Source organism: Solanum tuberosum, unplaced genomic scaffold, assembly GCF_000226075.1.
Source record: "Solanum tuberosum cultivar DM 1-3 516 R44 unplaced genomic scaffold, SolTub_3.0 scf00087, whole genome shotgun sequence".
NCBI classification, from domain to species: Eukaryota; Viridiplantae; Streptophyta; class Magnoliopsida; order Solanales; family Solanaceae; genus Solanum; species Solanum tuberosum.
Genome location: NW_006239017.1, coordinates 1,785,628 through 1,802,422, shown reverse-complemented (window position 1 = coordinate 1,802,422; position 16,795 = coordinate 1,785,628). Strand labels below are relative to the sequence as shown.

General features: G+C 33.0%; 3 protein-coding genes across 4 annotated transcripts in view; 2 read left to right on the top strand and 1 right to left on the bottom strand.

The window, feature by feature from the left end:
* The window catches only part of LOC102594990 (putative exosome complex component rrp40), a 5,306-nt gene extending 3,532 nt beyond the window's left edge, over positions 1-1,774 (top strand). Inside the window, exons 6-9 of the mRNA XM_006347396.2 lie at positions 592-664; positions 761-836; positions 1,000-1,090; positions 1,203-1,774. Of these exons, the coding sequence (XP_006347458.1) occupies positions 592-664; positions 761-836; positions 1,000-1,090; positions 1,203-1,322 (360 nt within the window). The 3' untranslated portion in view covers positions 1,323-1,774. The remainder of the gene's footprint in view (positions 1-591; positions 665-760; positions 837-999; positions 1,091-1,202) is intronic.
* Positions 1,775-2,434: 660 nt separating this feature from the next.
* On the top strand, positions 2,435-9,778 carry LOC102594440 (peroxisomal membrane protein PEX14-like). 2 transcript variants are annotated; one of them, XM_006347394.2, is made up of 13 exons: positions 2,435-2,586; positions 2,702-2,779; positions 4,489-4,730; positions 4,834-4,882; positions 4,996-5,180; positions 5,788-5,977; positions 6,153-6,242; positions 7,164-7,237; positions 7,331-7,373; positions 7,469-7,536; positions 8,341-8,385; positions 8,473-8,538; positions 8,986-9,778. In XM_006347394.2, the coding sequence occupies exons 2-13, from the start codon at positions 2,722-2,724 to the stop codon at positions 9,457-9,459; spliced, it is 1,584 nt and encodes a 527-aa protein (XP_006347456.1). In that variant the 5' UTR covers positions 2,435-2,586; positions 2,702-2,721; the 3' UTR covers positions 9,460-9,778. The 2 variants fall into 2 exon arrangements, with proteins under 2 accessions (XP_006347456.1, XP_006347457.1); XM_006347395.2 differs by having other exon boundaries at positions 2,436-2,586; positions 4,495-4,730.
* Positions 9,779-14,905: 5,127 nt separating this feature from the next.
* On the bottom strand, positions 14,906-15,861 carry LOC102594108 (uncharacterized). The gene has a single exon (XM_006347393.2). The coding sequence runs from the start codon at positions 15,818-15,820 to the stop codon at positions 15,005-15,007; it is 816 nt and encodes a 271-aa protein (XP_006347455.1). The 5' UTR covers positions 15,821-15,861; the 3' UTR covers positions 14,906-15,004.
* Positions 15,862-16,795: the final 934 nt, after the last annotated feature.

The following is a 16,795-nucleotide window of genomic DNA, read 5'->3' as shown; positions in this document are numbered from 1 at the left end:
TAATTTGTTGACATTTAAATTCCCCCCCCCCCCCCCCTCTTTCTTTTTGTAAAATGAGATTCAGAATGTAAGGGGAGAAATTGTGATAAATATCTTTGAGAGCAGTTCTTTCCTTCATGTGCAAGCAAATTCCTCAACTACTTGGCTCATAAATCAATGCTTTGTGGCAAAAGGTGGAGGATTTGTGGCTTAGGTCGCAGGTTCAAGCCCCACACCATGCAAAGCGAAGCCCGGTATTTAAGTGGAGAAGGGTAGAGGGGCGGGCCCATTATCCACTGAGTTTAGAAGGTTGTGATTGGTCCAAAGGGCGGGTCACAGACGGATTTCTCGGTTATCAAAAAAAATAAAAATAAATCAATGCTTGTGCCTCTTAGAAATTGGCCTCAAATTGCAAGTTCATTAGGATAGACAGCTTTATGAGGTATTCACACCCACTATAGAGCTTTTCATGTTTCATAGGGGGTCAGGCAGAGTATTTGCTTGAAAATATGCCAGCACCAATGAGTCACAGGATTCTTCTTAATCATTTTTTTCTAATGCATCATGCATATATCAAGGACTATTTTCTGATGACCTATCTTGCTATTTCAGGTAGGTACTCTAATTTATACTCGTATTGTCAAGGCCAACCCAGGAATAAACCCAGAGTTATCGTGCATGGATGGTTGGTGCTTTCTCTAAGTTGCAACAGAATTTCTTGAATTTCCTAATCTATCTACTGTTACTCTTAATTTTAATATAATTATCTTATTCGATACAGCTTCTGGAAAAGCTGCTGAGTTTGGACCCCTTAAAGATGGCTATATGTTTGAATCATCAACTGGTTTGTCACGGATGTAAGATTCTATTTTGGCTTTTAACTTGCAACAGTGAGATCTTTGGTTTAGATTTTACTGTAACCTTAACTTGCTCATCAGAAGAGAAACAAGAAAAAGGGTGAAGGTCTTGTTGCATGCTATTCACTTAGCTACATGTTCATCTTTTTGTATTTTTTCCTAGGCTGCTGAGCTCACCAACATGTCCAGTTCTTGAAGGTCTTGGAAAGAAGCTAGCTTTTGAGATAGCTGTTGGTTTAAACGGCCGTGTGTGGGTATATAAATCTGTTCATTCTTTATTTATTGTGGTTGGTCCATCCATCTCTTTCCAAGTCTCAAATACTTTTGCCTCTATTCTGAATTTTGATACATGTTCTGCTATAATAGGTAAATGCTGAGCACAAATCGTCAATCATCCTTGCTGCGAATGCAATAATGAACTCTGAGTCCTTGACCCCAGTGCAACAAAAGATTATGGTGGAGCGGCTGCTTGACAGAGTAAATTGAACTGGATTTAGCATTTCGACCATATAGCCTCTAGCAGCCAAATGAAGTGATGGATAATGTGATTGTAACCAGACCGCGGAACATAAATGTGACACAAGTAAATTTAGCTTCTTCCTCGTGGACTTTTGGCCTGCGTCCTTCCAGTTCTTCGCTCATGAAACCGTCCTGCTTGTTTATGTGATTCTGGTGAGAGTATAGAAAAAGGATGTAACATTATTAGCAGAATTGATTTCCCAGAGGATTGTCTATGCAAGCATTTTGTCCATGGTGTTGTATTTATTCTTCAAACCAATCTTCTGTCCCTCTTAACAGATTTGAATTTTTCAGCATATCAGTCTCACTTTTTTTTTTTATTTTTTATTGTGGTTTCTGTGTCAGCCTGCATGGACCTTGACTCGTTTAACAAGATACATGTTACCTTTACCAGCTCAGAGAAAGGGGGAGCAAGAAAATATTTGATGATTTCATATGAACTTTTAAATCTTTTTTGCATTTATATTTGATGATTTATTTCATTATTGCAATACTTAAAGTTACTATAACATGCAAATTTGTATAAATTTAGATAATTTTTTTGAAAAAAGAAAACAATTTTCCTCCTATCAAAGTAATGAAAAAAGATATGATACTTTTCAAGTTTAAATCTCGAAAATAAAAAAAATGAATAAAAGGAGTAACAACTTTCTACTCACTCATTATAAGTGAGCTAGTTTTTGTTTAACCAAATCCAAATTATCATATATTATCCCTCATATTCTAACACACGATTCTTCTTTTTCTTAGCACTGGCACTATTATTAGAATTAATTTTATTAAATTTCTCCAGTCTTGATATTTATTTTCTTTTAAACGATTAGTAAATTATGTTACATCTTCTAATAATTTTCTAGGTTAGAGAACCACACGACTTTAGCTCTCAAAACTGAAGGAAACATACTACGCTAAGCACGATCCAAAGAAGGATCAAATAAATCTATTATATATAACCTAATTCTACATTTAAGTAAAAACTTGAACCCATAATCTTTTGTACACGTAATAATAACTTTATCAGTTATGTTTTAGACTTAAATAATAATTAAAAAAAAAAGGAGCTTGACTCTTTGAGGGTCATGTTATCTGCAAAGGGTTTTGTCTTCTTGTTATTTTTTGTATCAATCAGCAATTTCGCACACAGAAAAGGTAGTAATAGTATTTGCTTCGAGATGAGCAAAATCCACTTGTGGGTTCTGACATACTATCATCAATAATCAATTCGTCTTAGGTAATTCGGTGCCTATTTCTATGTAAACAAAAAAAGTTGGGATTTTTTTTTCCTTTTTTGCTTTTCTCCTCTAATCTTGGTATGTTCTTTTTCTTCTACTGTTCTTGAAATTCAGTTCAATAGGAGTTGGATAACATGGCGTCTCAATCAGATTCTCCACCCAACTCAGTAAAAGAGAATACCCAGAATCCAGGTACCCTTTTATTTGCTTTTCTTTGATGAATTTGTTGCTCTTCTACTGTTTAGTTGGTTCTTGAATATCAGGGAGAAATAGATCTTGCTGCTATTTTGTTATCTGAAAAGAAATATTGTCCATAAAGATCGAATCTTTTTGTACTGTATGATGTTTGTGCCTTTTTGTCTTTTAACTGGGATAGGAGCATGTAAGTGTGCTTCTTTTTACTTTTATGGATGGTTGCTACTTTTGGTTTGTTAAGCAATAAAGTAGTACTAACTTGATATTATTACATCTAATGATCATTTGTTTAAAACTGGAGCTTGTGTTGTTAGAAGCTGTATGATTTTGGTGTAGTGCAAATCTTTGAAATAATTAGGTCTTTTTCTGTGTTCTTGAACAGTTGCCGTAGCAACTAATGACAGATATTAGCCTAATTTTCTCAAATAAATGGATTGATTTGATATCCAGTAACTGTATATAATGTGCTTCAGATAACTAGGTGATTTTGTTTTCAGTGTGAGGCTTCTGACGATGGTAGGTTCATTAACTAGATAATTTTCTCTACGAGGCTTCACACAATCATAGAGTAGAATGCACCAGCAAACCCTCTCAACAAGAGAAATGACGTTGTATGAAATACCCAAATAAATCTGCTGCCCAAGAATGAATGGATAGTAGGAGAACTTAGTGAAAAACAAAAAGTAGTTTTGCTTTTCATATCAAAATCAAGAATACTATGTTGTTTTGGTCAAATAACGAGGTTCTATATAGAAGAAGAGAATGCAATTTCCATGACCACTTTCAAATGAGGTTTTGTTAACCTCAAGACTATGGCATTTTGAGCAACATGTTGCTGATTAGCTCATTATCCAGCGCATAAACTATCTCAAGGAACAACTACTTCCATTATGCATATTAGATATACATAAGTAAGATTTTAGGTAATGTAAACCTTACCTTATCAAAAAAAAAAGCAGAAGAATATTTTAGATAATGTCTGTACACGGGGTCAAGCAAACAAACAGAGCTATTGGAATTCAGAGGTTACTTTCAAGTTTCAATAATTTGGTTCCCTTGCATTTAAAGATAAACCGACTTTTGATTAAGGAGGTATCTGTATACTGAAATACCTAATTACTTGAGCTGCTAGCATGTAGTACGTAAATTGCCACAAAGCATGTCTATTTGAAATTAACATTTTGTTGTCAAATTCTCTTTTTCATTACACTTCAACATGTTGGGGGGTTTCATGGGGTTATATCTGCATTCAATCACTGAATGGCAATGATGGACTTCTTAACAACAATTATCAATGTGCATCATGAGAGTGCATATATGTTACGAATCAAAAGAAAGTGCATATATATTACCAAATCAAAAAGAAAGTACATATATATTACATACGAAGAGAAGTGATAAAAATTAGAATATGTGGAACTTCAAATGTGCTCTAAATTCGGCATGCATGATTCTTTGCTGGAGAAGCCTAGATCACTAATTTCTTGTTCTCTGAGAACTGCTTCCAGTGAATTTATGTCATGGTTGAGATCTGATAAGTGTCTTCCACTTTAGCTAATTGCTAATAAGTTTATCTATGCAGCACTCTCATACTTTGCTTGATGAAGTCCATTGCTGAATTATATTTATAATGATGTGCTAATAATGTTGAGTTAAATAGAATTTCATGCTATATCGTAATCCAAACTTAAATTTCTAATTTGAAGCAACAGCTTCGCAACCAGCAGCTGAAGATCATCAAGGTCCCAAGCCTGAGGCTGCAAGTGGGAGCTCTCCAGCTTCTGTGTTTGTAAACTCGGAACCAATTCGGGAGGACCAAGTTCAGAATGCTATGAAATTTCTTTCACATCCGAAAGTTAGGGGATCTCCAGTCATGTATAGGCGTTCTTTTCTTGAGAGGAAGGGGCTTACAAAGGAGGAAATTGACGAGGCCTTTCGTCGAGTTCCTGTAGGCCACATTTAGATTTTCTTACATTTGATATTGACTTAAATGTAACTGAAACATCTACATGAAATTTAAGATGTATATTGATTTTGTGCCTAAATTACAGGATCCTACCCCAACTGTTACTAGCACACAGCCAGTTGCTGCTAATGAAGGTAATTCATATTGTTCTCGAAATAAAATTAGTGTTTGGCCTTTTATTCTTTTCTTGAGATTGATACTGTTTGGAGCCTATACTTGTCATGTTGTCTTGATATTTTGATGACAGATGGGACACAGAAGCCTTCATCGACTAGTACACCACAGGCTGCTTTACAAAATCTGCAGCCTGCATCAGCTCCGAGCAATAGCATGACAAAAATGGGCTATCTCTCTCATTTCCATTGGACTCATGCAGTTATTGCTGTAGGTCTACTCGCTGCTTCAGGAGCTGGAACAGCTGTACTTTTCAAGGTATTGCATAGTAAAGAGCCTTCTATTTATCATGCCAATTGGTACCATGTTTGTACTTTTTCTTCTCTGCTATTCCCCATTTCTTCAATGTAGATTTATTTTTCATACGCGAGACATCTCAAACTTTTATTTGTGGTAGTTCAATTTATTAGTAGTTTGGTAAATTGGTTATTTCTTATTGACCGAAACAAAGAAAAGAAAAAAAGCCTAATGATTTCATACAAAAGGTGGTATTCGATTAATGATGGGTATCTCATAGATGTAACTCTGGCCTCTCATATGTGAGAAGCTTGCATGGTGATGGAAAAGTTGACCATGCCTATGTACTCTAGATTCAGGTCATTTCAGAAAAGCGTGTACCTTAACTGTAGAATTATTTGAAGATTTTTAGTTAACCCTGTTCTGATTTTTGTTTTCCTTCTTTCTTTATTATAAATATCCCTGTTATGAAGATTTTCTCCAGATTTATTTGGTCTCCTCCGATGCCTTATCATATTAGATTTATCTAAAGTAGGATTCTGGTGCTTATGACAATCTATTGGAAACTTTTCTCATGGACTACTCACTATATTTATCACCCACTGTTAAGTGACACGTCCATTTGCAGAAATCTATTATTCCCCGGTTGAAGTCTTGGATACGCAAGGTTGTAATGGATGAAGAAGAAGATGAAAAAGGTATTGTCAAGGGAAAACCAAGTTTAGCAGAAGAAGCTGCTGTTGCTGCAAAAGCTGCTGCAGCTGCTGCTGCTGATGTTGCCCGAGCAAGCCAGGAGATGTTGGCATCAAAATCCGAAGGTTAGTTAATGTAAAATCTTATGTAATAACAAGTTAAGAACTGGATCTGAAATAAAATAAACTGAAATATTGTTCAGCATTGGTGACTTAAATCTTTCATCCTCTTTCCTATCCAGTGCTTATTCTTTTTACCATCAATAATCATGTTGGTGATTTAACTTGTGTTCCTCCACAGAGAAAAGGTATTTTGAGGAGCTGACAAGCCTGCTAAACTACCAAGTACGTGAGATGAAATCAATGACAAGTGCTATAGAGAAACTGGAAGGTGTGCCTCTCCATTTGCTCTTGAAGTAGAAATTCTCTACTTAATCAATAGATTTTTTGCATATTGACCATTTTTTGCTTTTAGGGGGGTCGTGTAATTTAAAAAGGATGTGTTATGAAACAAAAGGGGGTTAGAAAGGAGGTAAACTTTGGCGACCTACTGAGAAGTAAAGAATAACTTGAGTGTTCATAACTGAAAGAGCAATGGAGAAAGATAGAGATAATAAATTGTGCTAAACCTGTGTAATTTTAGTTTGCTGATTCCAGCTTCAGCTGAGGCTGGATTACTTTTCGGCTCTGGATCTTTTTGGCTCAATAACCTTGGTGTTCGAATGTCATTGTTTATATGAGGTTTTCGTGGTGCTATACTGGTCAAAATATTTTTAGTATATGTGATGATACTTATTTACTTGGGTGGTTTCTGTAAAAGTTTTTAACTCTCAAGCCACAGAATGGAAACTTGTGAACTTGTTCAAAGAATCATTTGAAGCTTCCTTATGGAGGATCAGGCGAGCTTGTGACCATCTGCATACCAGGGTGGCTATTGACCTCTACATCTCCATAAAATGCATTATAGCATGAATTTTCTAAGTTCTTTCCTTAAAAAACGTTTCGGTTGTTGGTCCCTGCAATTCTGGCTAAGTTCTTTCTCTCTACTCCGTCGGCACTTCCTTTTACATATACGGTACTAGCTTCGTCTTTATTATAATGTTTTCATTGCCTTGGAATTCTAGCAATCATAAGGTAAATGTCAGGTTCTTTAGATTTCGACATTTCGTCATGTATAGCTTAAATTTCATATATCATGCACTCCCTGACCCTTAGGGTGGGTATCCCACCTCTAAAGGGGAAGAAAAAAAAAGGGATCCAAATCATCTTCAAACAGGAAGTGGTGCCTAATTTCAGTGTTCCGCTCATGCAGAGCAAAGTACTACTTCTGGAAGAATACCTGTTTCGGAACTAGATGATCGAAGAATTTCAGTTACTCAATCTAGGGTAAGCTGTGTAGCAACAAAAAAATCTGGATCTTGTAGTTGATATCTCTGTCGACTTTTAAGATTCAGTTTCTAATTTTCTTTTATGCTCCAGCAATCTTATGCTAATGGAAAAGCAAATGGTGATGCACATTCAGGTTATAATTTCTGTTTCTAACTGGATTTTTTTTCTCAAATCAGTTTTTATTGATTCTTTAAATACTAATGCGCATGAGTGGAATATTTTATACAGTGAGATCTTTGTCACCACCTGCATCTGTTGAACCATCTGCTGCACCCCATCCAAAGTCTTATATGGAGGTGACTCTTATGCTCTCTGGCTTGTTAGTGTATTTCCAATCTGTCAGCTCATCTGTTAGTAATTCATCCTATGTTCTTGATTACCTTTTGGTTTCCCAAAAAAAATAGTTCTGCTTGGATAGATCTGGATCACTAGGTAATTGATGAAGGAGTGTGTGGACGGGAGGGCGCCCAGACAGTACTATAGCCAACTCCCTTCAATTAATGGTCCTTTACCTAACTGTCAGCTCATCTATTAGTAATTTCATCCTATGTTCTTACCATTCTAAGAAGGAAAATCATGCAACTTTCTGGCTGGTGTGCAAGCGTTTAAACATTTTCTTGATTACCTTTTGGTTTCCCATAGAGTTTTCCAAATCAGCTTTTGAAAAAAAATAATTCTACTTGGATAGATTTGGATCACTAGGTAATTGATGAAGGGAGTGTATGGATGGGACGGCGCCCAGACAGAATTTTAGCCAACCAGATTATCAAGGATCTCTTTTTCCCTGATCAACTCCTCTTTATTTTTATTTTTATTTCTAGTTTCATATGCTAAGATTCTTTAATCATGCAAAAGTATTGGCTTCTCTTCTTCCAAGCTGGAAAGACAAACTTTATTTTAAAAGAGGTGCTATATGTGTATGGCAGTAAGCAGTCACAACTCATGAGATCTGATAGTATTATGATTTATGACAGCATTTGGTAATTGTGATAATTCCACCTTGTAATGTAGTGCATGCATCTATCTTTGAACAAATCAATGAGTAGCACCAGTTGAACTTTAGGGAAATCGGCTCTTCTAACTTCATTATCATTTTACAGATTATGGCTATGGTTCAAAGAGGAGAGAAGCCTTCCAACATCCGAGTAAGTCCATGGTTCTCACCAGTGGCATTCTTGTATCTTGAAAAATAAAGTTTTCTTGAATGTTTGTACATTCATCTTTTGATGCAGGATATAAATGATCAGCCACCAAATCCTAACCAGCCTGTACCTGATCGTGTTGCTGCAAAGCCTAAGGTTTGTCTTGTCCTTCTGTTTCTTCTACTAACAATGTTGCAATTGGGTCAAATTTGAAGGTTGGATTGGGTCAATTTAAGAATTGTCTCTGCATGATTGACTTTTAAAAAGAACCATACATGGACATTCTGGCAGCTGGACATGAAAAATACAATTTACTAATCGAATCTATAATCCTATTCCAGTACTTCTTTTGATGAATTAATCACTGCAACTAGGATATTTCAGGAATATTGTATGGATTAAGTGCTATGAACACCTGTCACTTTGGTTTGGATACAAGAGTTATGGTTTACTAGATAGAACTTTCTATTCAATACATTCGGTTTTTTTTCTTGGATTGTCTGGAGGAAAGGTGGGGTTGGAGACAGAGTAATATGCAGTTCACTTGTAAGATTTGCTCGAAATGGCAATGATAACCATTTAATAATCTGTGCTTGTGAACAGCCTTGGGAAGTTGGCCAGAGTCAAAATAATTCCAATTTCCTTCAATCTCAAGGGAGTGGCGATGGCTTGAATTATGGTTACCAAGACAATCTGACGAATGGAGACAGTTCAGCACCTTGGTGGCAACGCAAGAATGCCAGGATAACTGAAATCGAAACTGAAGCTGAACAAAACTTTGGATCTCCAGCTGCACCAGTTCAGGAACGACCAATTCAGAGATCATGGGTTCCTCCCCAGCCTCCTCCAGTTGCAATGGCAGAAGCAGCTGCAGCCATCCGCCAACCTAAAAAGTCTGCATCTCAGAACGAACAATTGACTGATGATCAGTTGTTAGCTCGTTCATCAGATGAGTTGCAGAGGGTTACAAGAATCTCCGAATCTGGTGGTACCCCTGAAGCTAATGGTTCGAGTTCTGGCCTACAGATGAGTGAGACAACACCAATTGGAGAAGGTGATCAAACTTTCAGCAGCTGAAAGATCATTTAATTTCCTTGATATAAAAGGCTGGGCATTCAGTATCGAGGTTCACCACGATCTTACAGCTACATGTTCTTGATGAATCGAGCCTCATTTCGTGTTTACCCCTAAGTGAAATCTACAGTTACATTTATCAACTTTGTGGTATATGGGAAAAAGATCATCTAAATGTAGCAAAGCCACTGTGTTTCTTGTTGATGGCCTATTCATTTCAGTACACTCTAAACTGGCTGCAGAACTTAAGATTCGTGTTTATATAATTCTACAGTTTGAATAAAGGTTAGATTATGATAATAACATAATTTGTGTTCAGTAATTTGGCGGATGGAAAAAGTGTTCCAATAAACCAAGGTGTGGCCTAGTGGTCAATGGTCAATGTAGTCGGTTGAGAACGTTTATTAGGTCTCAAGTTTAAATCCAACAAAAACATTCCATGATTTCTGTCTATTTGTCTTAGCTTTGGTGGACAGAGTTACTTGATACTGTACACAAGCTGACTCGACCACCATCGTGATAAAAAGAAGAAGTGCTCCAATAACATCAGTCATGGGGCCCTATGTTTTGGTGAAAGGCACATATCAATTGCTCAAAAGTAGATCAAACTTCAAAGTTATCTACAGGCAGCTCATAAGAATCTTATCCCTCTCATTATATTTTGTAGCTGGGAAGTTCACATGTTATATCAGTAAATAGAGCTTCTTCTTTTTAACTTTCTTTTTCTTTATTGATTCTAACTTATAACTAATATAAGAATAATATATAATGATCTGTTCTCTCTTGGTATTATTACTAATTCAGATATGCAATCAAAGGCACAAAAAGCAAATAACAATATAAAAGAATAAGAAATGTGTACGCATCCACATGATTTTTCCATTTTCATCTAGAATATATACATGAGGTCATTGAAGTGGTTGTTAAAGTTATTCTATATATGTTAGAATCTGAAACTTCATGATACTGACTAATTCTTAGAGACACGATGATAAGGTCGAAAGTGGCTGATAGGCATTATTTCTATTATCAAAATTATCTAGTGCAAGTATTTATTTTACTCCTGAAAAAAAAAAGTATTTATTTTATTATTGTATTAATAAAGTCACCATATTTCTAAACAAAAAAACAATAAATCTAACCAAATAAGCCACTTTTTCCACCTGAAAACTAACTAGAATGGACCCCATAACCTAAATAAAAGTTGTGATACAATTATCCACCCATTAGTTAAGTAACTTTATTAGATAATTAAATTAAATAACTTTACATAGACAATTAAATGAGCATTTGAAAAATATAGAGCTATTTTGAGATATTTGGTTAGGTTTCCAAGAAGTTTCTATTAGGATTTTAGCTTTTGCGTGATGAGTTGTGACTACTAGAAAAGATGTGATAATGGCCCCTAACAAAGTTGTTTCACATGTCCTCCCTGTCAGATTCCTTGTATTTTTCTTTATATATTTATCGAGTATATGATTTTAGATAAGAGATTTAAATATAGTAGATAGTTAAGCGTTGTCGCACGTATCTTTATATATTAGTACTTGTAGTATTATTATAGTATTTTATCCTTCAATTTATGTTATTATCTATGTTTCTTATCTTTCGATTATCGTATTTTTTTCTAATTTATCATAATAGTACTAGGTAAATAGGACATCACGGTTAGAGTGTTGTATTGAAATATATATTCAACTACCAAAAGTATTTTCGTTTTGTAATAGTGACAAAAAGGAACCAACTATGTAAGTAGCGACAATATTATACAGACTATTTATTAACTTAGTTTATTTTTGACTTGTTCAAATTTAATCAAAATTATTCATGTGACACCTCTAAAATTATAATTGATTAAATTCAAATATTTAACAACCTATTATTTTTATTTATTAAAAATATGTAAGAAGTCATAGATATTACTTTGGATCTATTAGTTCAAAATTATGATAAAGAGTAGACACTAGACATGCACTTTGCACTTTTTTTACCAAAATATAGTGGAAGCTTTTGGCCATATGATTAGGACACTGATTAATGAATATAAAGTTTTTGGCACTATATATGCTTTTTATTTGCCCCCCAAAAATATCAAAACTACCTGCTACAGTACACTACTGGTTCGAACTAAAGTAGATACAGTTACTTATATTTTATTTTTTAAATGATCATAGTGTTTGAATTAGATTTTGCGTGTGCATTGATTTCACCAAATTTATTAAGACAAATGAAAAGAATCATTTAGTCACCGCCAACAAAGTAGATATAGTACTTCTTATAGCTATTAGGCATTAAGATATAATTTTAATTACGAGTTCGATTGAATTTAATAATTTTGATAAAATAATTCTTTTAGTAGAATAGTTACTCCACGTTCCTATATATATAGATTTTCCTAAAATTCAAGCCTATAGAAATTTACCCCTAAGGCAAGTTGTAGCCAATAACCTAATTAATTAATTAATTCGATAGATTATCCTTTTGAAAAATGAATATACTATATACTATATCCTACTTCAACAGTATTTCTTTTTTTCTTTTTGTTTCTAGAACTTCTCCTAAAGTCTTAATATTATATTTATTATTATTATTAGATGAAAAGGATATAAAGAGCTAATTAACCCTGATAAGAAATTAAATCTTGATAGACTTTTGCAGTACGTCTAGAAACCTACTAATGGTAAACTTTTATGATGCTAATTAGAGAAATTAAATACATCAAGATAAATCTTCCTCTTACTTGCAAGAAATCTTATATAAATATAGGTTGTGATAAAATACTTAAATAAATAATTATTTCTTTAAAAATATGCAAGTTTAAATAGAACAAATTAAAAATACAGAGAGACAATGATAAAGTGTTTATTAGATCTTGAAATCAGCGAGTAAATTAGAAATGGCAAAATTAGTCCATGAAAATATGATTCATCCAATCCGTTCAAGTTTGAGCGGATCATGACCCACTTATTTATTGATTCAGTCCATTTTAACCCGCTCAATTCTCAGTTCATGCATCTAGAACGACTACACTAAAATATAATTCAAATTGATGCATGAAGAATATTTTCAAAATATTTTTAAAACATATCATTTTTATTTATTATATTATACATAGTCATAATAAAAGAAAAGATTATTAGGTAATTAAAAAGAACCAAAAAAAAAAACTAGTAAGATTTGACTCAGCCCCAAGTATAATAATTCAGTCTATTCATTATCTTACACTTGACTAATCAACAATTGTGGAGAATCACTTTATTATTGATTTCCTATTTTTGTACACAAGAATAATTAATTAATGTACTAATAAAACTTGTATAAGAAGAAATTGTCTGATTCTTGATAATATTAGAAAAATCTATACCCTCTAGAACGACAAGGGAAAAAAACAATCAAAAAGTTTATTATTATGAACAAGTCTTCAAGAAATTAATAATTGAGAATTTAGGTAGAATTTGTCCACTTGAAATATGTATTATAAGAATGGATAAGTTTTCATATAATTAGTAATTAGTTTGTGGTTAAACATGTCTGTATATGTCTTGTTTTCTTTAAATAAATTATTATGACAATATGATCAAACTATAATCATAAGCTATGATGGGAAGTCTTCGGTTTGGGTATAATTAAATGGAGGAATCTCTTGATATAAAGTATTTTATCTGATGGTCCGTGAATTTAAATTAATTAATTATTTATAAGTATATAATAGAAGCAAATCAAGGATTTTAAATTAATGAATTCTGGATTATAATTTTTTTATTTAGTAAGTTTATGAATAAATTATTTATAAATATTAAGTAAATTTTATAATATTATATTATAAATATAAAATTTGAGCCAAAATTAATTAATTACATTGAGTCATGTTTCACGTATAAATCCGCCTCTAATAGCGGATATGGAATGCAAATTTGGAACAGAAAAGGAAAGGAAAATTTCCTGACCAAATGTTTTATTGGTTGGTGAACTTGCGGATAATGACTAATAATTTAAAATTATCCCTTTTAACACTCTGGTTAGAAGGGTTGTTACTTATTGTTTCATAATGTATCGTATTATATTATGTTATATTGTATTGTATTATATTCTGCTAATGAATATAGCGTTTGGATAGATTGTATCATTTTCCATCATTACATAATTGTCACATATTCATAATTTGAATGATAAACCTACAAGAAAGGTAAGATACGAGGTAGAACTACTGTGAAATTATGGGGTAGAGGATAAAATAATAATAGGTAAAGACAAAATGATAAACAAAAATATTAAGGTAAAGACACGGTCACACCAAACTGGTTATTACATAAAATGAGTCTTTTCGTCGTTACCTAATAATGAATTTAAACGATACTATACAATAAAATTTAAGTAACAATCAAAACAAATATCGTATTTAAACTAACAATACTATAGAGTATAGAGTACAATGGGTAACAGCCATCCAAACAAGGTGTAAGTAAATTAAAAAAAATACTACTCATATATTTAATATTCCAAACGAGTTCCTTTTTAATGGGTTAATTTGATGTCCTTATGTAATTAGTAACGAAATGAAAATTTTTATTAAGAGAATTCAAGATATAAATAAGTAAATATATGAAGATGTCAAAGAAAGTTCAGTATCTATTATATAGTATATAATAACAAAATTAGTCATATTTAAATGTGATATAATTTTCTATTGAAGAAGATTAAAATGAACTCTTTAACTTTACCTAGCTCCGCCGTCTATGTAACTCTTTTCAACATTCAGCTAACAATTGATAGTGCATAATTCGTACATGCCAAACTTAACATCGCCAAATTAAAAATAACCCAAATTTGATGCTATTGCGCTCTGACGCTGCTTTTAGTTTAGATATTTGTGTTAAGTCCCACTAAAATTCTTTTTACTTTTTTCAGTATAGAATACGAAAAAGATAATTTTTCTTGTAACTGAAATTTATACGCTCTTTTATAAGCTGATTTTTAAGAATAAAATGATGATCAAAGTAAAAAAAATATTTCTTTTATACAATATGGCCAAGACTTTGGTGACTTTGTTTTTGGTAGTCTCATTCTTGATTATTTCACAAAATATGGTGTCTGAACGAATGTGTGATTGTCAGACTAGTCAAGAATGCCATGACTTGGAATGTCAAGGTGCGCTCGGAACTTGTGTTGATGGATTTTGCGTATGTTTAGTACATTCCAATCATGAAGAAGGAAGAATGGAAGCATGCACAAATACATGTCTGAGTAGAGAAGATTGTACTGAATTTTTGAAATGTGAAAGTGGTTTACCAACTTGTGTTGATGGAAGCTGTGTATGTTTATGAATAACTAATTACATTTTTAATTTCATTTAATAAATTAAATGCAATTTTAAATTGTATTACTTTGGTTGCATCATGATATGAAAAAGAAAAAGATGCTAAATATATAGATAACCTCTTAAATTAATTCAGATATTTCATTCATAATCCATTAGATATTATGTACACATGCTTAATCACTGATTAACTATTTAATTATCTGAAGATTCTGTTCACTGTAATTAGCCTCAGAAATGCTGTAAATTCCGATTTAACCCATTCATATTACCCAAAAAGCTCACCAAATCCTGCCTGTATGGTAAGTATGACTTCCGTTTATCTTTTCCGTTTATCGAGCAACGCAATGCCGGAAAATCTTCAACGGCGGGAACTTTGCCGGTGATTTTACCAGAGTCAGTCTTTGTAATCTCTGTTCTCTCTTCTCTTTTTTTGAACGGAGTTGTCAAAAACACGAAAGTTTCCTTACCGTCACTGTTACTCCGGTGAATGAAGTCACGTAACTTCCACCGCTTAGAAGAGGAGCCAGTGGAGTTGCTCTTCTTACGCAATTCACATGGAGACTCTTCCGCCGATTTCGGCCTCCACACGCAGTATGTTCCCGGAGCAATTCCTTCTAAATCGTCGACTTCCGACGAGGAAGACGACGACGCAATTTCACGATCTTCGGTAAAAAGGTTCCTTAACGAAACTCGATTTGACTTCGACTTCGTCGGAGTCGAAACTTTCTCCGAATTATTATAACCGGCGTCGTTTAATGATAAATCTCTGTTGAAAATTGGACGGATCTGACCGTTGTAGAAGATTTCATCAGCAGAAATAGGCGAAAATTGATCAGAACCTGCCGTAACAAAAGCAAACTCAGAATCATCTTCATCATCATGTTTATGTACTTGATTTTCATAGTTCTCATCATTATCATTGAAGGAAAATTCGGAGTCGATTTCATTTGCAGCTGTGAATTCTTCTACAACTCTAGCAGCAATTTCTGTGAGATTAGTACGAGCAAAACTCGGAGACTGAGATAGTTCTGGACTCGCTTGCATATTTCTGATAATGATGAAACACTTTTTCCCTCTGTTTTTCTTCAAATAGATAGAGAGAATAAAGTGCGTAATCTCAGATCTATTTATATATATATAGGCTATACTATAGAGAGGTGACAAGTGATTGTTGTAATATGGAACGACGATAATCTTAATAGTTCAGTTGACTGATTATCTGAATTTTCATATTAAGATGAAGATATGTATTATTTTTTTTGACATAATGCATGCATTGAATTTCGTTAATATGATGATGATTAAATGATAAATATTGTGTGTTTAAATGATACATATAGTTATAAAAAAAAAAATACGCATCCATTGTTTAGTAGCTAAATTTTGCATCAATTTAAGACTTTAACATACGAGATATGAGTAACATTCAGATACGTAAGGTTTTTTTGATGCATGCACATTATATTATATGCAAGTAATTAAGCACTTTACTATACTTTTTAAAGATGAAGGTTTAACCAAGTTATAATAAAATATACTAGGCCTAATAATAAGGTTTAATTAGCTAAAGTTGTGGCGATTTAATACTTATAGTAATGTTTTTGATTGACTAGTCTAACTATTATATTTATTTATATAGAAGCTTATTTTTTTTCTTTTAGTCTAACTATATATCAGGCTATTGGATTAATAATCGTATAAAGCCAAGAGATTAGTTGTTGAATTTCATGAATCATGAATATATAAGAAAAAAGTTATAATAAAATATATATGATGTAGAAACTGTAGTAGATATGTATGTATATACATATATAGTTCTTTAATTTGCTTGGTTCATATATATACACCTATACCTAACTATCATAGGTAAAAGTTATAATAAAATATAATTTCATATTTTTTATTATTTATAAGTTCAAAGTTAAAGCTACTACTTAAAATAAACAAATAATGTTTTATTAATTAAATTAAGTTAAATGTTTTGACGTTTAAAACAAACGATCCTTTATATTTATTTTG

Excerpts from the sequence above, each read along its gene's own strand:
- LOC102594440 (XM_006347394.2), top strand. The coding sequence starts at position 2,722 with ATGGCGTCTCAATCAGATTCTCCACCCAACTCAGTAAAAGAGAATACC. Across the intron at positions 4,731-4,833 it reads AGGCCTTTCGTCGAGTTCCT|GATCCTACCCCAACTGTTAC; the intron begins GTAGGCCACATT and ends CCTAAATTACAG. Across the intron at positions 7,537-8,340 it reads ATCCAAAGTCTTATATGGAG|ATTATGGCTATGGTTCAAAG; the intron begins GTGACTCTTATG and ends ATCATTTTACAG.
- LOC102594108 (XM_006347393.2), bottom strand. The coding sequence starts at position 15,820 with ATGCAAGCGAGTCCAGAACTATCTCAGTCTCCGAGTTTTGCTCGTACT.